The sequence below is a fragment of the Dreissena polymorpha genome, unplaced genomic scaffold (assembly GCF_020536995.1).
Source record: "Dreissena polymorpha isolate Duluth1 unplaced genomic scaffold, UMN_Dpol_1.0 chrUn004, whole genome shotgun sequence".
NCBI lineage: Eukaryota > Metazoa > Mollusca > Bivalvia > Myida > Dreissenidae > Dreissena > Dreissena polymorpha.
Window position 1 is genome coordinate 1,242,052 of NW_026273318.1, and position 24,485 is coordinate 1,266,536.

Here is a 24,485-nt window from a genome sequence, read left to right on the forward strand (position 1 = left end):
ATGGCAGTATGTGCGTGGATAAGTTTGGATAATTATGTATTTTATGTCAAAGGTAATTTGGCCATAATAATTAGTTATTGCCAAAATTGGAAATAAATGTTTGTTAGGATCTTAAGTTTGTGTAGCAGTGTATGACAACATTAACCAAAATGAATGTTACATGAAAAATAATGATTTTGCATTATGCTGGTTTTTTATAAGCTTATAATTGGTCTTCTTATTAGGAAGGGAAATCAGATGTGGAGCAGATATTAGAGCTGCTGTTGCACAATGAGAAAGGACAGAAGTTCTTACCATTATTCCTGTCCCATGTACCTGATCCTGCGAGTCGCATTTCACATCCAGCGCCTGAATTACAGCAACACATAGGTATGGTTATACAGTGACATAAATTAGTGATGTGATTTCTGAACAAAACAGGCTGTCTTATAGTCATGTCTGATAATTTTGAAATAATTATGCAAGTATAGTTTCCTTTTGTGCGGAAACCAAGTTGTAAAGGCCTGTTTAGGTATAAGAAAGAAAATGTTTTTGTTCAGATTCTTTGTTTTCACATATTTCTTAATGATCTTATTGAACCTGGAACATTTATGGTTTATGTCTCCTTTCAGAGAAGCTGTCCATGTTGTTGCCACATTTTAAACACCCTATGTGCAGTGTGCTGACTGACCACCTGAACCATAACGGACATTTAGCTGGTGGTAGGCGTCTTACGTTTAACTCTTTCAGTGCTGGTACCGAATTTTGAAGGCCTTTGCAAACAGTTTGGATCCAGATGAGATGCCACAGAACGCAGCATCTCATCAGGATCCAAACTGTTTGCTATTCTGATAGTATTCTTTGAAAAAAAATCAAAGAAAATTCTAATTTTAGAAATTCAGCATACAACAGATTATCAGATGACAAATTTCCCAGCATGCAAAGGGTTAATATTCAATATTGGTATTCAATAACATTTGTCAACATTGAAGGGATTTACTTAAAAAATTTACCATTTAAAGAATGAGAATATATTTAAAGCCCATAACCACTCAAAATAAACAAATATTTTGTACAATATTTAGAAAAAAATACAGTTAGCACAATACAAAATAAATATTCCTTAAAGCAATAGCCAAAATGTCAAAGCTAGATGTGGTCTGTCATAATAGATTTAACAAGATACAAAATGCCCTTTTTATGGCCCCGGATCGAAAGATCAGGGGTATATTGTTTTTGGCCTGTCTGTCATTCATTCATTGTGTGTGTCGCAAAACTTTAACCTTGGTTAAAGTTTTGCAATAACTTTTGCATTATTGAAGATAGAAATTTGATATTTGGCATGCATGTGTATCTCATGGAGCTGCACATTTTGAGTGGTGTAAGGTCAAGGTCATCCTTCAAGGTCAAAGGTCAAATATATGACTTCAAAGCGGCGCAATAGGGGGCGTTGTGTTTCTGACAAACATCTCTTGTTTGTTTTATTGTGGAACAATGTATTCAACAAATGTTTATGAACCATGTTATTGTTCGTGTGTCGAATGAATAGATATCGTTGCAGGAAATTAAAATGGAATATTTTGTGCCACAAAAAATAAAAATTAGCATTTTGTGTCTCTTTGAATCTTTGTTGGCGTTGAAATTTTGGTTATTGCTATTAAGAAATACTGATTTATGGGGGGTTAACTTTCTTTTACGAGTTTTAATGCCCCCGGATGGAATGATCAGGGGTATATTGATTTTGGCCTGTCTGTCATTGTATGTGTCTGTCATTCTGTCATTCTGTCCCAAAACTGTAACTTTGGTCATAACTTTTGCAATATAGAAGATAGCAAGTTGATATTTGGCATGTATGTGTATCTCATGGAGCTGCACATTTTGAGTGGTGAAAGGTCAAGGTCATCCTTCAAGTTCAAAGGTCAAATATATGGCTTCAAAGCGGCGCAGTAGGGGGAATTGTGTTTCTGACAAACACATCTTTGGTTTTTGCAAAAGATTAGTTGATTTTGAGTTATTATATTACTAGTTAAGTTCATTATGGCAAACACATACAGATTTAAACTGTTTTTTAGCTCATCTATTTTTTGAAAAATTTTTTGGGCAGGCAAAGTTAGATAACTCTGGCGTGCATTTTGACAGAATTATGTGCCCTTTTTATACTTAAAAAATTGAAAATTTTGGTTAAGTTTTGCGTTTAGTTCCACTTTTCTCAGTAAGTATCAATGCTATTGCATTCAAACTTGGTACACTTACTTACTATCATGAGGGGACTGGGCAGGCAAATTTAGATAACTCTGGCATGCATTTTGACAGAATTATGTGCCCTTTTTATACTTAGAAAATTGACAATTTTGGTTAAGTTTTGTGTTTAGGTCCATTTTATTCCTTAAGCATTAAAGCTATTGCTTTCATACTTGCAACACTTACTAACTATCATAAGGGGACTGTGCAGGCAAAGTAATGTAACTCTGACTGGCATTTTGACAGAATTATGTGCCCTTTTTATACTTAGAAAATTGAAAATTTGATTAAGTTTTGTGTTTAGGTCCACTTTATTCCTACAGTATCAAAGCTATTGCTTTCATACTTGCAAGATTTATGAACTATCATAAGGGGACCGTGCAGGCAAAGTTATGTAACTCTGACTGGCATTTGAACGGAATTATGGGCCCTTTATACTTAGAAAATTGAAAATTTGGTTAAGATTTATGTTTTGGTCCACTTTACCCCTAAAGTATCATAGATATTGCTTTCATACTTGGAACACTCACAAACTATCATAAGGGTACAGTAAAAGGACAAGTTGCATAACTCTGGTTGTCATTGTTACGGAATTATGGCCCTTTTTTGACTTAGTAACTTTTAATATATGGTTAAATTGTGTGTTTCGATCCACTTTACTTCTTAAGTATCAAGGCTATTGCTTTCAAACTTCAAATACTTACATGCTATCATGAGGTTACTGTACCTGGCAACTTTAATTTTACTTTGACCTTTGAATGACCTTGACTCTCAAGGTCAAATTATTAAATTTTGCTAAAATTGCCATAACTTCTTTATTTATGATTAGATTTGATTGATACTTTGATGAAACTACTCTTACCTGACATACCACAATAGACTCCACCCAAACCATCCCCCGTGCCCTCCCCTCCCCCCCTCCCCCCTCCCCCCCTCCCCCCCCCCTATTTTTTTTTTTTTTTTTTTTTTTTTTTAAGATCATCTCACAAATGACCCACCACACCCTCACACTATACCCCCCCCCCCCCCCACCCCCACCCCCCCCCCCTAATTTTTTTTTTTTTTTTTTTTTTTTTTTTTTTTTTTTTAAGATCATCTCACAAATTACACCACACCCTCACACTATACCCCCCCCCATTTTTTTTTAAAAAATGGTTATGTTTGAAATACCGTCCAACCATCGCACCCAAACCCCCCCCCCCCCCCCCATCGCCCCCCCAACCCCCCCCCCCCCCCCCCCCCCCCCCCCCGGATTTTTTTTTTTTTTTTTTTTTTTTTTCGCTTTTTTGGAAGATAATGTAATAAATGTCCACAACCCCACACTATACACCCCTCTTCACTCCACTCCTCCCTCCTTTGTGATTGAAAATGAGAGTCCCTCCACCTTTAAAAAGAAAATAGATGAGCGGTCTGCACCCGCAAGGCGGTGCTCTTGTTTATATTTTGCCTTTCTGCTTGAAGTCCTTATAGTGAGCTAATGTGGCCACTCTTCATCGTGTTCTGCATTTGCTCTGCCTCAGTATCTTCATCTCGAAAATATCTAGACTCCGTTTGAATGCTGGTCACTTGTGTCCAAAAACAAGGTCACCTAATAAAATCTAAGGAAAACCTTGTTATCACTCTTGAAGCCACATGTATGGCTAAATCTTGTGCAGTCTGCACAGGCTAATCAGGGACGACACTTTCCGCTTAAACTAGATTTTCGGTAAAAAGGGACTGCCTTTAAACGAAAATACCATTAAAGCGGTAAGTTTCGTCCCAGATTAGCCTGTGTGGACTGCACAGGCTAATCTGGGACGACACTAAACAGAAATGCATTTTGCCCAATTTTCTCAGAAAGCGCCTCATGTCTTGGCTGATATTGAATCTGGGTCATATGCATCCAAAAACTATGTTACCAGGTTATATATTTTTATCACTTTAAAAACCACATTATGTAATAATCTATATGAAACTTGGGTAGATAGTATGTCTTGATAATATCTAGGCTGAGTTTGAATATTGGTCATGTAGGCAAATCATGTAATCATATAAGAGGTCACATTTACAACCAGGTCATGATGAAACTTGGTTAGAATGTTTATTTTGACCATATTTAGACCTAGTTCGAAACAGGGTCACATGTGTCCTAAAACTAAGTAAAATCGTAAAATCGTACAAAAACCTTGCCACCAGTACAGAGGTCACATTTGTTTCTCAATCATTAAACAACTTGGTCAGAATGTTTATCTTAGGTTATGCCTAGGTCAAGTTTAAATCTGAGTTTAAATGTAAAAATCCATTGGAAGAAGTGCCATGCACAATACCATAACCCTAAACTTTCTTAAATAACAGTTACATTTCCATTTGATGTTTTTGTATGATGCACCCTTTTGACAGCAATGCACCCTCTGTATTGGGATAATGGGGGATACTCTGTCTGTGACAGCCTCAGGATCTGTTGAAATTTCTGTATATGTCTGTTTTCAGGAAATTATATGCAAGTGCGCCATTTTGGATTGTTCATCAAAGGCCTGAAACCTAATGGATTTTTTCCAAATGTAAGTTTTAATTTTGATATGTTTTATAGGCGGCTCCATTTTGTTTACTTATTGTCTTGTCTTTTTATATATACAAAAATGTTGGATTTTGAAAAATCATTCTGCTAAATTGTGCTGTTTGGAACAGCTTTACAGCCATTTTCTTACCGTTATTAGTTTCTGACACCACACTTGGCTTTCAAAGATTGATGCAACTTGCAAGTTATAATCTCTGAAAAATGCTTACTGTCTGACAGTGTGTTACAGTTCTAAATTTGAAATAAACACAACAACAACAAAAGCAGCATCATACAAATTTCAGGGAGGCAAGAAAGTGCAGGAAAAAGGAGAAGAGCTTCCAAAAATATTGAAGGACGAAGAAGACCCAGTAGTTAAACTCAAACTGAAGCTTGCGTACTTGACAGCACAGCTCGAGAACCAGAAGAATGGAGATGGAGCCGCCAAGGTCATAGCAGAGCATAGAAAGAAGATGCTAAGAATAGTTGCTGGACTTTGTTTGGGGTCGTTCATCATCTACAAGGTCCTGTTGCAGGGTTCTGTAGGCCGCAATGCAGGGGGTGAGTTTCACATGTGAGCCTAACAGGCTAATCAGGGACTGCACAGGCTAATCAGGGATGACACTTTTTGCCTAGACTGGATTTTCATGTAGAAGAGACTTTTATGTATGAAAAATCCCTTAATAGAAGAAAGTGTGGTTGCTGAAAAGCCTGTGAAGCCTGCAAGGTGTTATTTTATTGTATACATGTGGTACTATTCTTTCATAGTTATATGCACTTAAATTTGGCAGATATGGTAACTTAACATAATTTTACATGTCAACTTTGTGTCCAGTACCAGAATATCACTTTTCTTCTTATGAACATGAAACTTTATAAATATGTTGTTTATATAATATAAAAGTGCAAGACATTGTTTTTGAATGGACTTCGGCATTTTATATATAAATCAAGTTGAAGCTTTAGTCTATATGTGTGATAAATGTGAAGTAACGAATGAAAAAATGTTGAGAATAATTTTATTAAAATAAAAGTTTATTCCCCTGCTTGAAATGAGCTTTAGTGGGTGTAGTTGCCATCTTCAATGACTGATCTTGTTTTTACAGCATCTTCCTAGGAATATTGGTTGATAACAGCCATGTTATGATGTATGTTACAGATATGTTATATGGCGCTAAGAATTATGAAATCAACCCAGAAGTGGTCAGTGTGACCTTCAATGATGTGAAAGGGGTAAGTTCTCTCAGATTTCAAAAGGAAAACACATCACTTTTATTGTGTGTTTATGTAACTGTTTAAAAATATGAGCCTTGTTGTAGGAAAACTGGGCTTAATACATGTGCATAATGTGTGGTCCAAGATTAGCATGTGCAGTCTGCACAGGCTAATAAGGGATGATAATGCAGTCTGCACAGGCTAATAAGGGATGATACTGCAGTCTGCACAGGCTAATAAGGGATGATAATGCAGTCTGCACAGGCTAATAAGGGATGATACTGCAGTTTGCACAGGCTAATAAGGGATGATACTGCAGTCTGCACAGGCTAATAAGGGATGATACTGCAGTCTGCACAGGCTAATAAGGGATGATACTGCAGTTTGCACAGGCTAATAAGGGATGATACTGCAGTCTGCACAGGCTAATAAGGGATGATACTGCAGTTTGCACAGGCTAATAAGGGATGATAATGCAGTCTGCACAGGCTAATAAGGGATGATAATGCAGTCTGCACAGGCTAATAAGGGATGATACTGCAGTTTGCACAGGCTAATAAGGGATGATACTGCAGTCTGCACAGGCTAATAAGGGATGGTACTGCAGTCTGCACAGGCTAATAAGGGATGATAATGCAGTCTGCACAGGCTAATAAGGGATGATAATGCAGTCTGTGTAGGCTAATAAGGGATGATAATGCAGTCTGCACAGGCTTATAAGGATGATAATGCAGTCTGCACAGGCTAATAAGGGATGATAATGCAGTCTGCACAGGCTAATAAGGGATGATAATGCAGTCTGCACAGGCTAATAAGGGATGATACTGCAGTTTGTACAGGCTAATAAGGGATGATACTGCAGTCTGCACAGGCTAATAAGGGATGATACTGCAGTCTGCACAGGCTAATAAGGGATGATAATTTCCATGTTTTAATTGTATTTTTTCTTTAAAGGAAATTCCTTCTTTGCAAATATCTAGTTAAGGCAGAAAGTGATTGCCCTGATTAGCCTGTGCAGACTACAAAGGCTAATCTGGGATGACACTATGTGTGGATGCATTAAGTCCTGTTGAGCTAGAAAGTGACTCATTTATTCTCTCTGTGGTGTCCACCAAAAATAAAGACCTTGGTCTAATCTTGGGAGAATTTTCAATATTTTTGCACATAAACAAAGAACTGGTACTTCATAGGAAATAGATTTAATATGGTCTATAATACTACATATATTTCTATGTTTGATCTCAAATTCATGCATTACCTATCTGTGATATTTGTGATTAATAAATAATAGAAGATGTTAATATGCATTAATATATTATGATTCTTTGAAGATTCCTTTTATCCCTTATAGCCAGGCTGCTAATAATATGTGTTGTGTTTTGTGAAAATTTTGCATAAGGCATGTGCGTGAAGTGTCATCTCATATCAGCCTGCCCAGTCTGCACAGGCTAATCAGGGACGACACTTTCCGCTTGTATGACATTTTTCGTTAAATGAAATCTCTTCTTAGCAAAAATCCAGTTAAGATGGAAAGTGTCGTTCCTGATTAGCCTGTGTGGACACTACACACATGCATTAAGCCCAGTTTTCTCAAAACGCGGCTCATATTTCCTATTTCAGTGCGATGAGGCCAAAGAGGAACTAGAAGACATTGTGGATTTCTTGAAGAATGGGGAGAGGTTCCTGAAAATGGGAGCCAAGTTGCCAAAAGGTATTTTCCATAAAAATCAAAATCAAGTTAACACTCTTTCAAACATTAGATGACAACCTATGAAATAAAAAAAAGCTGTTTATGGCTAAATTAATATCTCAATTCAAAAACAATTCCTTAAAAATTACATACTAAGTGTATAATATAATGGTGTTAAATACCCCCCTCCCCCTAAACACACAAGTAGTAAGGGGTTGATGTATGCTGTATTCGCCATGGGTGTCATATGTCTATAGACACAATCTCTTGTATGACACAATATGGTCAAAACATTTGTCTCGATGTTCAAGTGTTCATGTGTAAGTGACAAACATACTATGAACTTCTGTTTTTTTTTAAATTCAAATATCAGGAATTAAGGATAGTGCCCTACGATCTTGAGGGTCCTCTTGTTTTATCGTGAGGATTTTGACTTTTGTTAAAGTTGATGTTGTATTAAGTGTTTTTGTTTGATCATTGCCCTCTTGTTCTTATTTTCCAGGTCTGTTGCTAGTAGGTAGTCCAGGTACAGGAAAGACCCTGTTGGCAAAGGCCATAGCAGGTAGGATTGTTATTTTAACTTGTTTTGCTTGTTAGTGTTAAACCTTTACCACTCAGATTACCACGCATTTTTATGCCCCCTAAGGAGGGCATATAGTGATCGCAATGTCCGTCTGTCTGTCAGTCTGTCTGTCTGTCACACTTTGCGTTTAGGTTTCGAAAAATGCTCATAACTTCTTTGTCACTTCAGATGTAACCTTCATATTTGGTATGCATGTGTATACCTTTCCATATGCACACAAATTTTGACCTCTTTGACCTTGACCTTGAGCTTAGGGTCCGCATTTAGGTTTCAAAATCTGCATTTAGGTTTCGAAAAATGCTCATAACTTCTATGTTGCTTCAGATGTAACCTTCATATTTGGTATGCATGTGTATATGAACAAGGCCTTTCCATACCCATACAAATTTTGACCTTGACCTTGAAATTAGGGTCTGCTTTTAGGTTTCAAAATCTGCGTTTAGGTTTCAAAAAATGCTCATAACTTCTATTAAAGCATTTTCGGGGGCATATGTCATCCTATGGAGACAGCTCTTGTTTTTACGTATATTATGGTTTTAAAGGCTTCATTTCCAACCGTATGATAGTGATGAGCTACAAACAGCATTTAACCTGAACAGACGGAGAGTTACTTGCAGGCTGTTAAGTTGTTTTTGCTGGTTGCATAAAAACATTTTAATTTTTCTTCTGAGCAGGAAGGGGCTAATTGCTTGTGTAAAAAAAGACAAGTTTCTACTGTTCTGGGATTTTCAAGTTATTATAATAGAGTGAATATAAGGTCTTGTGGCTGTAAAGGATACACTTTGACTTTTCTCAAGAAAACAAGAACTATTAATTTACAAATTTGCTGGTTGTATGTGTCATAACTGATCAATAAACAATGCCATTAGGCCACAACCATTGATTAAATGATCGCTGGATTTGCCACATGTGAAATTCTAAAATAAGATAAAGTCTACATATTACGTATCTGAAATAAGGGGGGACACTGTCTGCTTTTATGGAATTTAAGGAGGTCTCTCCCAAACAAAAATCCAGCTGAGGTAGAAAGTCTCGACCCAGATTGGTAGTGCAGAACAACAATCTGGAACCACACTTTACGCACATTTATTAAGCCCTGTTTTCCCAAAATGCAGCTCAATTACTTCCAAACTTCCTTATTAAAACCCTGATGTCTGATCAGATTCCCACGTGTTTCAGGTGAGGCAGGGGTGCCGTTCTTCCATGCCTCTGGATCAGAGTTTGATGAAGTATTCGTGGGGCAAGGATCCAAACGGGTTAGAAATCTTTTCGGTACGTAATCTGGGTACATTCACTCTTTCAATCAATCACTTCACTCTGGCTATGTGCCAAGTTTTTGGTGACTATTATTAAAAAGTATTATTAGTTAACAATTGAATAATTTTATAGTCAGTTTTCAATCAAAGCTGATTGACAATAGAAAATAAATGATAACATTCAATAAATAATTTAAATAAATGATAAGGGCCCAGAAACTTAAACTCTGTTTTTCCACTACATCAATGGACGATATGTTTGCAATGATAGTGTGTAATATTATCGCATCAGATTGCAAGATACAAAAATGTATCTTATGACTATCCATCCAATATTGTGCATTGGATAATATATTTGTAAAAAAGCAAGAAAATAACAAGATTATTGATTTGAGTGCAAAGTTGTTTTTTCATTGCATTTGTGGTCATATCAAAACAAAGATTTTTACGTGTGGATCTACCACTCATGGAAATAAGCTTTTTGTGCCGACTCATGATGTTGCTGATACAATTTTACACTGAAATCGACAAACATTCTATATATTCTTGCTTAAAGGTCAGTATGGGTGAATGCTGGTTGACCATATAATTCTCTGTCTGCCTTTTATAACCCAAACTTAGCTGTGACCTTGACCTAGTCTAAGAAAAGGCCATTCAGCACCAACATTTAGCATGTGTGTTTGTCAATCTACCGGTAATTGTTTGTGTTTGTTAAGTAAATTTTGGTTTAAAAACATCCATAATTATCTTTTTACGTTTCAATATTCATTTCTTATATATAAGAACAACAATTCATTTCCATATTGGCAAGTGGAAAATAAAAAATATTATTTGGTGCATTATGATAATTTTTTTAATTGTAAAACAGCATTTTTTTATGTTAATCAATCTGTTACAGAGAACGCAAAGAAGCGTGCTCCATGCATCATATTCATAGATGAGATTGACAGTGTGGGTGGTAAGAGGACTTCAACGGGCATCACTCCTTATGCCAACCAGACTGTCAATCAGCTTCTTTCGGAAATGGATGGGTAAGTGCTGTGATCAGGCTTTGCGGTTTATAGAAGCCATATTCTGGAAAAACAGGGCTTAATGCATTTGATTAAAGTGTCATTCCAGATTAGCCTGTGCACTCCTTTCAGGCTTATCAGGGACGACTCCTTTGGCTTTTATGGTGTTGTTTGTTAAAAGGAAGCGTCTTCTAAACGAAAATCCTTTGCATGCAGAAAGTGTGGTCCTTGATAAGACTGGGCAGAGATTACTTAATTCTGGGATATCACATTATGCACATCCATTTAGCCCAGAGCAGAGCTCATAAAATTGCAGTCTCTACTGAGTTGATAATCTGTCAATATGACCTGGCATATATTACTTTCTGAAGAATCTACTGCATATGTAAATTGTATAATTATAAATAATGACTTTGTTAACCTTTTGATACCACGTTTCCATTGTGTGTCATGGCATGTCTACATGTTCCTCATTTACATTCTAAGGGATTCATTTCTTGTCCAAACAGATAAAACTTAAATGCCCCGCCGAAGGAGGATGGTTATTGTTGTGGTCTTGTCTTTCCGTCTTTCTGTCAATAACCAATTTTTCAATTGATTTCTCAGAAACTATAAAATATTTCAACATAAAAGTTCATGTATGTTCAGATTTCATTGAGGAGAAGTGCCATGCACTAGAACCATAACCTTAAACTTTCTTAAATAAGAGTTATAATTGCACTTTGTTGTTTTTTGTATGATGTAACTTTTGAGCTATATAATATATCTCAGATACTGTTCAAGGTAGCATAATAGCCTTAGCTTTAAGTTTTTTAATATAAAACTGAGTCCATTTATAGAAGACACTGGAAGTAAGTGTCCTCAGGGTATTAATGCCATTATGGACAGCTTGCACACTGGCGCCTTTTATTGTAAATAATCCCTAATACAAAAATAGTCTCCTGTTTGAGTGGACAACATTTTTGTGTTATACAAGTAACACTTAATTTTTATACGCCCGTATAAAATACGGGACGTATTATGTGAAACCCCTTGGCGGGCGGGCGGGCGGGCGGCGGGCGGAAGGCATCACTTTGTCCGGACTCTAATTCAAATTGTATTCATCCGATCTTCACCAAACTTGGTCAGCAGTTGCATCTAGTTGATATCTAGGCCAAGTTCGAATATGGGTCATGCCGGGTCAAAAACTAGGTCATAGGGTCAATAAGTGCATTTTCAAAGGGGCCACTTTGTCCGGACTCTATTTCAAATTGTATTCATCCGATCTTCACCAAACTTGGTCAGCAGTTGCATCTAGTTGATATATAGGCCAAGTTCGAATATGGGTCATGCCGGGTCAAAAACTAGGTCATAGGGTCAATTAGTGCATTTTCAACGGCGCCACTTTGTCCGGACTCTAATTCAAATTGTATTCATCCGATCTTCACCAAACTTGGTCAGTAGTTGCATCTAGTTGATATCTAGGTCAAGTCCGAATATGGGTCATGCTGGGTCAAAAACTAGGTCAAAGGGTCAATTAGTGCATTTTACTTTGTCCGGACTCTAATTCAAATTGTATAAATCTTATCTTCACCAAACTTGGTCAGTAGTTGCATCTAGTTGATATCTAGGCCAAGTTCGAATATGGGTCATGCCAGGTAAAAAACTAGGTCATAGGGTCAATTAGTCCATTTTCAACAGCGCCACTTTGTCCGGACTCTTATTCAAATTGTATTCATCCGATCTTTACCAAACTTGGTCAGTAGTTGCATCTAGTTGATATCTAGGTCAAGTTCGAATATGGGTCATGTCGGGTCAAGAACTAGGTCATAGGGTCAATTAGTGCATTTTCAACGGCGCCACTTTGTCCGGACTCTAATTCAAATTGTATTCATCCGAAACTTTTAAACAACTTTTTATCCTGCGTCAAAGTGGTATGGGGGTATAAGTCACATTCAGTGACAAAGCTCTAGTTATATATATATCTAGGTCTAGTTCGAATATGGGTCATGCCGGGTCAAAAACTAGGTCACGGGGTCACTTAGTGCATTTCAAGCATTTAGCATGGTGTCTGCTCTCTAATATAAGTAGTTTTCATCCAATCTTCACTTAACTTGGTCAGTGTTTGTATCTAGACAATATTTAGGTCAAGTTCAAATATGGGTCATGCCGGGTCAAAAACTAGGTCACAAAGTCACAAACCATTTCAAGCATTTAGCATGGTGTCCGCTCTCTAATTGAAGTAGTTTTCATCCGATCTTCACCAAATTTGGTCAGAAGTTGTGTCTAGACAATATCTACATGTAGGTCAAGTTCAAATATGGGTCATGCCAGGTTAAAAACTGGGTCACGAGGTCACTTAGTGCATCTCAAGCATTTAGCATGGTGTCAGCTCTCTAATTGAAGTAGTTTTCATCAGATCTTCATCAACTTTGGTCAGAAGTTGTGTCTAGATGACATGTAGGTCAAGTTCAAATATGGGTCATGGTAAAGTTATCAAGTTGTCCAAAGCCTTTAAGCGGGCGTATCTTGTGACAGTTTGGCACTCTTGTTATGATTAGTTTATAAGTTCAAAATGAATATCAATTCTTCAGGTTTGATTCACAAGAGAGCATAATAGTCATTGGAGCCACAAACAAGAAAGGGAATCTGGATTCGTAAGTATCCTATGATAATGATATTTCTTACTAATGCAGTTTTCAATTTTACATCTTGATGTACATTTTACATATTCACGATATTTGTAATGTTTGTAAATGACAAGTTCTGGAAAAGGGCAATGATAAGCTTGTAAGAAAGTACGGGTAAGAAAATTTAACTGACCATCATTATAGGATGGAGAAATGTGTAGAAAAATAAATAATCTTAATACACAATATTCCCCCCTGTATTATAGAGCCTCACAATGGCTGGGCAGATTTGATTTGCATCAACATTGTTATGACTAAGCCCAAATGCAATCAGGACGGCGTTAACTAATCTACCATCTGTATTGTAGGGCCCTACTGCGGCCCGGCAGGTTTGACATGGAGGTACATGTGCGGCCCCCAGACAACGATGGCAGGAAGGAGTTGTTCCGTCTCTATCTGTCCAAGTGCAAACATGATGGCAGTGAGTAGTTCAAGTGGGGATTAGTATTAGGAACCAATGTCTGGGGTGTCATAATGACATCGAAACCAGTGTCTTGGGTGTCATAATTACATGGGAACCAATGTCTGGGGTGTCTTTTTCACTAAGATAAACCAAGGCTCCGCTGATGTCATTGTTAGTGTGGGAACGATGCTTGTGAGGATGGATTTCCATGATTGACACAATTCTGAAATGACACATGTGTAGTGTATGGAATGCTGAACATTTATCATTGATTTTCATACATAGAAACCTTATTAGAAGAATCCATTTGGGACTGCATTACGGTGGTGTCAGGGTGATGTATGTAAATAATAAAACTGAGGTTGAGGCATGGCTTTTTTAGAATTTTAGTTTTGTAGGAATGTCCATGTAACTTTTGTTTTACATCAAATTCAGTTTAAATTGTACTCTGTTTTTACTTGTCAGTATAGTATATATTATGTAGAATAGTACAGAAAGTTTTTATCTGTTTTTCCATGTTTATTTTTTAGAAATCAACATTGATTCTTTGGCAAAACAGACAATCGGAATGACAGGTATTTTTTCATTTTTAGCTCGACTATTATGTATGAAATATATATAATGGAGCTATCCTACTCACCCCGGCGTCGGCGTGAGCGTGCAAATGTTAAAGTTTGCGTACCACCCCAAATATTTCCTATGTCCCTTGACATATTGCTTTCATATTTGCATACTTCTTTACCAACATGACTCCAACCTATAAACAAGAGCAGACAACTGTATCAAGCATTTTGTAAGAATTATGGCCCTTTTTCCACTTAGAATATGCATATTATTAATAACTCTATGTTAAGTTTGTGTACCACCTCAAATATTGTCAATGTCCCTTGACATATTGCTTTTATATTTTGCATACTTCTTACCAACATGTCCCCTACCTATAAACAAGAGCAGACAACTGTATCAAGCATTTTGAAAGAATTATGGCCCTTTTTCACTTAGATTTCTTATGTTAAACTTTGTTTACCACCTCAAAGATTTTCTATGTCCCTTGACATATTGCTTTTATATTTTGCATACTTCTTTACCAACATGACCCCACCTATAAACAAGAGCAGACAACTGTATCAAGCATTTTGTAGGAATTATGACCCTTTTTGTCTTTGTAACTTTGAATATTTTGTTAAATTTTGTGTTAAAGATCCACTTTACTTCTTAAGTATTAAGGCTATTGCTTTCAAACTTCAAATACTTTCTTACTATCATAATGTTACTGTACCTGGCAAGTTGAATATGACTTTGACCTTTGAATGACCTTGATTCTGTAGGTCAAATTAATAAATTTTGCTTAAATTGCCATAACTTCTTATTTAAGATCAGATATCATGTTTCATACTTTGACAAAACAACACTTACCTGACATACCACAAAGGACTCCACCCAAACTATCCCCCAAGCCCCACCCGAATCCCCCCCCCCCAAATTTTTTTATATATTTAAAAAAAAAAATTCTTCTTTTTTTTCTTTTCGTTTTGAAGATCATCTTTTAAATGACCACACACCACACACCCACATTATACCCCCCTCTCCATGATGGCTTGCGTTATACTGTCAAGCACTCGAATAGTCGAGCGTGCTGTCCTCTGACAGCTCTTGTTCAATATAACATCAATATTCATTTAAAAGAAGCAGGTAGTATTTGTTTTGCACCTTCTTGTCACTTGGTTGGTAGGTAGGTCGATCGGTAAGTAAGTTTGCTGTAGACTTTCATTTCGGTGGGATACCATGGTTGCATGGATTTGTTTACATAAAATTTTGTTGATTGCTATCGTAACACATATTTGTTGAATCATAAATGTGTTGATTTCTCATTGCGTTCATGACAAATACGTACTCTATTGTTGATCCTAACACCCCTTTTGCTGACTTAAAATACTTAAAAACAAAAACTAGTCAATAACCCTTAGTTTCAGATTCTTTAAGGTCTAAGTATCACAATAATCATAAATGTGTTGATTTCTCATTGCGTTAATGACAAATATGTACTCTATTGTTGATCCTAACACCCCTTTTGCCCACTTAAAATAATTAAAAACAACAACATGTCAATAACCCATAGTTTCAGATTCTTAAGGTCTAAGTATCACAATAATAAGAGTCTTTAAAGCCTAGTGCAACATCTAATTAGCAAGATAATCTGTTGATGCAGTAATCAGCATGGCAACAAACAGGCCAATTGCCCAGGGCTTTTTTCTGCTTTAGCAGGGACCTTATATGGGTCCCTTCCTCCAAGAGACAGGAAACTTACCCCAATATTTTTAGCTCACCTGAGCACAAGGTGCTCATGGTGAGCTTTTGGGATCGCCTTTTGTCCGACGTCTGTCGTGCGTCGTCAACATTTTACCTTGTGAACACTTTAGAGGCCACATTTCTTATCCAATCTTCATGACACTTGGTCAGAACATTTGTCCCGATGATACCCTCGACTGAGTTTGAAACTGGGTCATCCTGGGTAAAAAACTAGGTCACTAGATCAAAAAAGAACAACCTTGTGAACACTGTAGAAGTCACATTTGATGCCCAATCTTCATGTAAATTTTGCCAAAATGTTTGCCTAAATGATATGTTGGTTGAGTTCAAAAATGGTTCTTGTCCGTTGAAAAACATGGCCGCCAGGGGGCGGGGCAGTATTCCTTATATGGCTATAGAGAAACCTTTGAACACTCTAGAAGTCACAATTTTTGCCCTATCATCATGAAACTTGGTCAAAACACTGGTAACATTGATATCTCGAACAAGTTCGAAAATGGTCCAGATCGGTGAAAAAACATGGCAGGCCAGGGGGTGGGGCAGTTTTCTATATATGTATATAGTGAAAACATGTGAACCCTCTAGAAGTCACATTTTTGGTCCAATGTTCATGAAATTTGGTCAGAACATGTGTTTTCTGGATATGACGGTTGAGTTCGAAAATGGTTTGGATCGGTAAAAAAGCATGGCTGCTTGGGGGGGAGGGGTCATTTTCCTTATATTTATATAGTAAAGCTGCTTGTGAACACTAGTTTAGCATGTCAAGGGAAGTAACTGCAAAATGGCTTTTGAAAAATTATGTTGAATTGACAGAGTGTCTCCCTTTTTAAAATATTATTTTTAAGCACATGAAGATTAAGTGGAATTAATTATAAATGATAGTTTTACATTCTGGAAGATAGCAAGCTTTTGAACATGTTTTTATTGTTTGATGATTCTGTACAATATGGCATTCTTTTGTTAAACAATTAAAGCAAGACTATACGATTTTTATATGTGTTAAATATATTGATAATACATGTTACAATAACACAAAATAGGCAAGACATTGAAGACGATTTTCATAAAATGCAGCAAAGACAAATTAGCGCCCTGAGCCGATGGTGACGAAGATATTTCGTACACATTTTCCTACAATAATTAAGGATTCGTCTTTTTATTAGGATCTGAGTTAGTGTTTGTGTGTCGTACGAATAGACATTGCTGCAGGAATTTAAAAACAACCATTAAACTAAATGAAGATACACATCGTACATGCAGATATACATTCTGGCGAATTCGACTTTACAGACATTTTTGATTTCAGTATTAAATATCTGGCTTCTTTCGCATTTTTCGACACATGTTCTTCTTAACTTTTATTTTAAATTATATTGAAAATGACCTTGTTAACACTCTAAAAGTCACATTTATTTTCTGATCATCATGAAACTTCGGCTGAAGATTTGTCCCAATGATATCTTGGATGAGTTCAAAATGGTTTTTGTTGCTTTTAAAACATGGCCACCAGGGGCGGGGCTTTTTTTCCTTATATGGCTATATATGGCTTTTGTAAAACCTTATTAACACTCTAGAGGCCACATTTATTGTCCAATCTTCATGAAATTTGGTTAGAAGATTGGTCTCAATGATATCTTGGTTGAGTTCGAAAATAATTATGTTTGCTTGGAAAACATGGCTTCCAAATAGCGGGGCATTTTACCATATATGGCTATAGTAAAATCTGATTAACACTCTAGAGGCCACATTTACTGTCCGATCTTCATGAAACTTGGTCAGAAGATTTATCCCGATAATATCTTGGAAGTGTAAAAAAAACTGATGCCAGTTGGTTGAAAAACATGGCTGCCAGGGGGCGGGGCATTTTCCTTATATGGCTATAGTAAAATCTTGTTAACACTCTAAAGATTTATTTTTTGATCTTCTTGAAACTTGGTCAGAAGATTTGTCCCAATAATATCTTGTTATTCTAGGTGAGCGACTTTTATTTATATAGTAAAATAGCTTGTGAACACTCTAGAAGTCACATTTTGGCCTAATCATCATTAAATTTGGTCAAACATTGGTTATGTGGATGCCTCAGACGAGTTTGAAATAGTCGTGAAACATTTGAAAATATGGCCATAATAACAGAGGATTATTATGTTGATGATTGGTTGGGGATGAAGTGCAACAAACGTATTTTTCCCATCTGAAAACGCTTTTTTTTAAATTATCTCAAAATTTTAAGTAGTAATATTGATTTCACAGAAAATTACTTAGGGGAGAAACAACTGTATATAACAGTTTAGAGTCAGGCCCCAAATTCCTGTGCTTGCCACTTTTCACACATTTTGTTGCATGTAATTTAATGACGCAGACCAATGAAATAACCATTAGCCACAGCAGGTACCTTATTATCTCTGACAGTTGCATGATGCCTATCCCCTTGTTTACAGCCCTTAGCAGTGAACAGCATGGAACAGCAATTGCTATACAGTGGTATCAATATAGAGATAAACACATAAATACATCTGTCTGGCATTTATTTTCGTATAAAAATCAGCATGCTGACTGCATAAAAAGAACTGATTACAACATTGAAGCAAGCTCTTGAATAAGCAAAAAATGTACTTATATATTTCTAAGAAAGGTTTATACAATATATATATAAATTTAATGGGCATGATATTTCATATTTCTTAGCTTTAAGTACAGTGATGCCTGATTGAACTTACTCAATATGGCTATTATTTAACTTATAACTATCACAAATACCCAGTGTGTATTATGAATATCAAGAAGAAAAAGTAAATATATGTATGTAAAAAAAATCCTTTACAGCTTAGGCAACAACTGTTGTCAAAATTCAATTATATTGATCAATAAAAAATAGATTGAAATATTCTCCAACTTTACTGTTGAACATTTATTGACAAAAAAACTATCGTGTCTACATGTACCACATATCATAGTCGTAGATATACTTGTTCAAGAATTAAAGAGATAGATAAAATGTCCTTAAAACCAACTATTTGCGATACTTATGATATTAAATGCAGCTTGTATTTGAGAATAAATTTCACAATTAAAATGCATTTTTAGTTTGAATTGGTTGTAAATAAAGAGTAGACGCGTAGAGGAATTGTTTACAACAACACTTACAAATGTGAATAATTAACAAAAATTTACTCTTAAATGAAGTATGAAATTTCATTTTAAATCATAAATACAGATTGATATACAAAGTCATGTAGGCCTACATGGATGATTTGTGAAATACAGTATTATGTGAAGTCAGAAATACTATTATTCTAATTAGTTTATATACAGAGGTATGTCATGTATGATATGTGAAATGCAGTTATTACTTGAAAATCAGAGTATCATTGTTCTAATAACTTTAAATGGAAAAACAGTGAAAACTTATTTTAATAATAGAGCACACTAAGTCTGTTTCTACCGCCTGTCTGCTCAGCACTCGTCCTCTTTTGAAGATTTGACACTAAATAATCAAACTATAAAGCCCAAGTTTAAGTATGTACGCTCGTCTGTTTGAAGTACTTTTATTATTTTGAACTCCACCTTCCCAGAATAGTTTAGTTCCTTTGGGTCTCAGGTGAGCGCTCAGGGGCCCATGGCCCTCTCTTGTTTTTAAAATCTTGCAATGTTTGCCAAATTTTAATTTTACTTCAGAAATGTTTTTCCCATTTCTCAGTTTTGTGAATATTTTTTCCCCTAAATTGAAGCCGAGGCCCTTTCCCCTCATCAAGAAAAAAAGCACTGAATTACCCAACTTGTCTTGTCTAAAAGTAATACAAACAGCTGTGTTATTTATGATAGTTTGAAAGACTATAACGCATGACAATTTATGAGGTAACAACGGCAAAATGATACATGCGACTATACAGCAAATTGCACCTTTAAAGATATTATGTCAGTTTATTCTGTTTGTTTGTGATGTGAAAACAATAAGATTAAAAGATCCAAATAATTTAAGTCCAGAATTTACAGAATTATCGAAGACTTCCCTATTCAGCTTCTATACAGATAATTCTTATTCAATTTAAATGTGAAACAAAATTGATATCTCATTTACAGTCGGTTTCCTTCCTTAAGGCTAGCGTCACAGCTAATTGGATATATTTTGGGCATAAGACTGTGAACATAAAATTTCTACAAACATTTGAATTGTGTGGATGAGAGAACCCCCAAAAACCCTCCCAAATTAGTGTTAAACAAAAAATATTAGGTTCACAGTATTTAGAAAATGCTTTGACCTACGAATATGCATGCAGAAATTTAATTTTGAGATCACCTTGAGTTGAACCCTGTAATGGGGATAGGGCATTTTCCTCCCTTGAGGTGGTTTTTGTATCCCAACTGTGTATGGTGGTTACATTGGAGAAAAAAATACATAATTAAATTTTGATTTTGTGATCAGATGATGGAAGGTCAAGGCATGAGCTTTTATCAATACATGAGTTGTGCACAATATCTAGAAAATGCTTTAACATATGGAAATCTTGCAGATTACTTGACAGGAAAGAAAGATGCCTACCGGTATTCATTTTAAGAATACAAAATACAAAATGGCAGTTGAAATGTAACTAACTTTTAATATAACATAAAGATTTTATGAGGTTGAATGTCTTCACTCATGTTGCCAGGTATATTATCAGATATATTTTAAAATAGATATTATCTATATCTATTTTTACAGGTAGATATTGATTAATCATTCATACTCTCAGTGCCTATGTATACACATAAAGAATGGAAAAAGTAAATAATAAAACAGAGACTGTGAAACTATGTTTGTCTGGCAATTGCAGGAGCAGACATTGCCAATCTTGTAAACCAGGCTGCCATAATCGCAACCTTGAAGGGGGGCAGCCATGTGACTATGGATGACCTAGCAGAAGCCAGAGACAAGGTCACAATGGGTAGGTGCTTGGTAGGACTAATAAGGATGTTCTTAAGTCAATGATTTGAAAATATTTTTTTAGTCCCATAGGAGACTTATGGTTTTCGCTCTGTGCGTCTGTGATTCTGTCACACTTTTCTGGATCCTGTGATAACTTTAAAAGTTTTTAATATTTGTTCATAAAACTTGGAACATGGATAGATGGAAATATAGACATTATGCACGTCATTTCATTTTGTTCCTATGTCTTAAATTCTGGTTGCTATGGCAACAAATAGACTAGAAATACTGCGAAAATGGTGGTTTTCTGGATCCTGCGATAACTTTAAAAGTTCTTAATATTTTTTCACGAAACTTGGAACATGGATAGATGGCAATATGGACATTATGCACGTTATTTCATTTTGTTCCTACGTCAAAAATTCTGGTTGCTATTGCAACAAATATATTTTTTAATATCTGAAAATGTTGGAATTTCTGACAATGGTGGAGTCGGTAGGGGACTTATATTGCTTGACAATAGTCTTGTTTAATTGTAAGGTATTATCCTGAAAAAGAGTATATAGAAAAATTGGGCTTAAAATATTCAGATATTTGTAAATGCAGTTGTTTGTCAACAACATCAAACTTGACCTGTTTGTATGATGTTACACCAACATATGAAAAAAAGCTGAAGTATGTGAATCTATTCATGAGTACTACTTATTGTCATGTTTTTAGAATAAAATAAATCTTGCTGAAATGGTTTGTAACTAAAGCAGAACTTTTCAGGATTTCCATAATGATTCACATTGAAAAAAAATATTATTTGATAAGAATGATCATTTGGAAACCAATTCAAGTTGAATTAGGGTGATAACTTCGTAAACATTCAGTGTTTTTCAATCAAACTGGAATTATACATGAATTAATTGAAATCAAAGCAGAGTTATTATTTGGAACTCCAGTTTGTATAGATTCTTTGGTTAAATAGTTATCTGTAGCCATGATAAAGCTTGACATGTACGGTATGACTTTATAGAACACATTATTACCAAAATAATACTGTAGGCTGGGTATTTAGGGTACTATAGGGTATTTAGTCAATGTTAAAATAAAAATTACGTGCATTTAGAAGAAAATTACATGAGATTACTTGCATTCTAGCAACCACAAGCCTGTTTTAGAAGTTACATATAAATAACCATTTTAAGCATTACTTTTTTGCATTTTATATTTCTATATTTTGGGGTGGGGTAAGGACAGTTTTTGAAATTTTTGAATACCGTTTAAAGAGAGTGCATGTAAACTGGCACATAGGGGGTGTGATTTCTCCTCCTTTCAGCTGATGTCCTCCGTTTCAATGTCAAATAATTTTGAAGATAGTCATTAACTTAGCGAGATAAAAATGCAAATAAAGAGTTGAGTTGAAACCTGAAAGTTGGTTAGGGCATTTTCCCGTCTTGAGGTGGTTCTTAAATCACAAGCCTGCACACTTTCAGGTCCTGCTTGGAAGAACAAGAAGATAGATGAGGAGGAGCTATGGCGGACAGCGTACCATGAGGCCGGTCACACAATCGTGGCGTACTTCACAGACCATGCCCTGCCCCTTCATAAAGTGACCATCGAGCCCAGGGGAGAGGCTCTTGGAGTGGTAAGTGTGCACTGAAACACAATCAAGTGTTGATTCAATATAATTAAGTCATGCTCTGTGAAATCTGGGCTTATTGCTTGTGCATATTGTGTCATCCCAGATTAATCTGTGTAGTACTCACAGTTGCTGTAGATTCATAGTTAAGTGTTTGGGCTGCTACTCTAGGGTAAAGGAAGACCCCTTTTGACTTTAAGGCCAAAAGGTCTAAGTCTCAGCGACTTGAAATATAAAATATGTTTCCGCACAATACACAATATCTTGAAATGCTTCGACATGTGACTTATAGATTGTGTCATTGTGTCTACTTGTATCTAGTACCTCATAATAATTTCTGCATTTAAACAATGTCAGCAACAGACAATGGAGTACCTCATAGTAATTCCTGTATGCAGACAATGTCAGTATCAGACGATGTTATCTACTCTAATGTAGTCTCTCACAATAATTTCTGCTTGCAGACAATGTCAGTACCAGACAAAGAGCCGTATGGGATGACGCGTGCCCAGTGTCTTGCCAGGATGGATGTTGGAATGGGTGGCCGAGCTGGAGAGGAGTTGAAATATGGAGTGGAGTTTGTAGGAAATGGTAAGGGCTGTGTTGATCTTGTATTTAGTGCAAATAACTTCTTTTAACCCTTTGTCCCTTCACACTCTGATACAAAGTGAAAAATGAGAAACTCACGGTATTTTCAGGTTTTATGCTATTTGCTGCTGATCAGTATCTTTAGGTTTGGAAATGAAGCCTTTGAAACTTAAATCTTTTAAGAATTGTTTTAATTTAATGTGATTTTCTAACGGACTGCAAACAGGTTAAAATGTCATCAAAGTGGGATAGGGTTGAATAAACTATAAATGTAATAAATATTCCATGTTTCACACTTTTTGCCCCTACCATTGAAACCGGAGGGGACTAATGGTTTGCGCTCTGTGTGTCGTCAGTCAGTCAGTCAGTCTGTCACACTTTTCTGGATCCTGGGATAACTTTAAAAGTTCTTCATTGTTCATTAAACTTGAAACATGGATAGATGGCAATATGGAGATTATGGACGTCATTTCATTTTGTTCCTACGTCAAAAATTCTTGACACTCTAGAAGTCACAATTTTTGCCCAATCATCATGAAACTTGGTCAAAATATTGGTTTTATTGATATCTCGGATGAGTCCTTAAATGGTACAGATTGGTGTGAAAAAACATGGCCGCCAAGGGCGGGGCAGTTTTCTCTACATGTATATAGTGAAAACATGTGAACACTCTAGAAGCCACTTTTTTGGTCCTATCTTCATGAAATGTGGTCAGAACATTTGTTTCCTGGATATGACGGTTGAGTTCGAAAATGGTTCGGATCGGTAAAAAAACATGGTCACCCAGGGGAGGGGGGCATTTCTATACATTTATATAGTAAAAAAAGCTTGTGAACACTCTAGAAATCACATTTTTTGCATAATCATCATGAAATTTTGTCTAATCATCGATTTTATAGATATCTCGGACGAGTTCGAAAAATGGTCATGATGGGTGGAAAAACATGGCCACCAGGGGGGTGGGGCAGTTTTCTCTATTTGTATATAGTGAAAACATGTGAAAAGTCTAGAAGACACATTTTTGTCCAATCTTCATGAAATTTGGTCAGAACATTTGTTTTTGAAAATGGTTCGGATTGGTAAAAAAAACATGGCCAGGGTCTTTTTCCTTATATTAGATATTAAAAAGCTTGTTAACACTAGAAGTCACATTTTTTGTATCCAATCATCATGAAAAATGGCCAAAGCATGGGTTTAATGGATAACTTGGTTGAGATTGAAAATATTCGTGATCAGTGAAAAACCATATGTATATAGTGAAAACATGTGAACAGTCTAGAAGACACATTTTTCATGAAATTTGTTGGTCAGAACATTTTTTTCCTGTATACAACGGTTGATTTCAAAAATGGTTTTGATCCATCTAGTACCAGTAACATGACCGCCAGGGAGGGTCATTTTCCTTTTATTTATATACTAAAAAGTTTTTGAACAATCTAAAAGTCACATTTTTTGGCCAATCATCATGAAAA

The 24,485-nt window shown here is 36.0% G+C and overlaps 1 protein-coding gene across 1 annotated transcript; it reads left to right on the forward strand.

Annotated features, from left to right (window-relative positions):
* Positions 1–23,036, forward strand: LOC127863324 (ATP-dependent zinc metalloprotease YME1L-like; the record flags this gene model as incomplete). The annotated part of the gene is made up of 16 exons (XM_052402743.1): positions 1–6; positions 225–369; positions 612–701; positions 4,690–4,760; positions 5,062–5,317; positions 5,916–5,989; positions 7,592–7,682; positions 8,164–8,223; positions 9,424–9,516; positions 10,399–10,531; positions 13,084–13,146; positions 13,488–13,600; positions 14,113–14,157; positions 20,707–20,817; positions 22,280–22,431; positions 22,890–23,036. Coding segments are annotated over exons 1-16 (1,650 nt in total), but the record flags the coding sequence as incomplete, so codon positions are not given.
* Between the last annotated feature and the right edge of the window lie 1,449 nt (positions 23,037–24,485).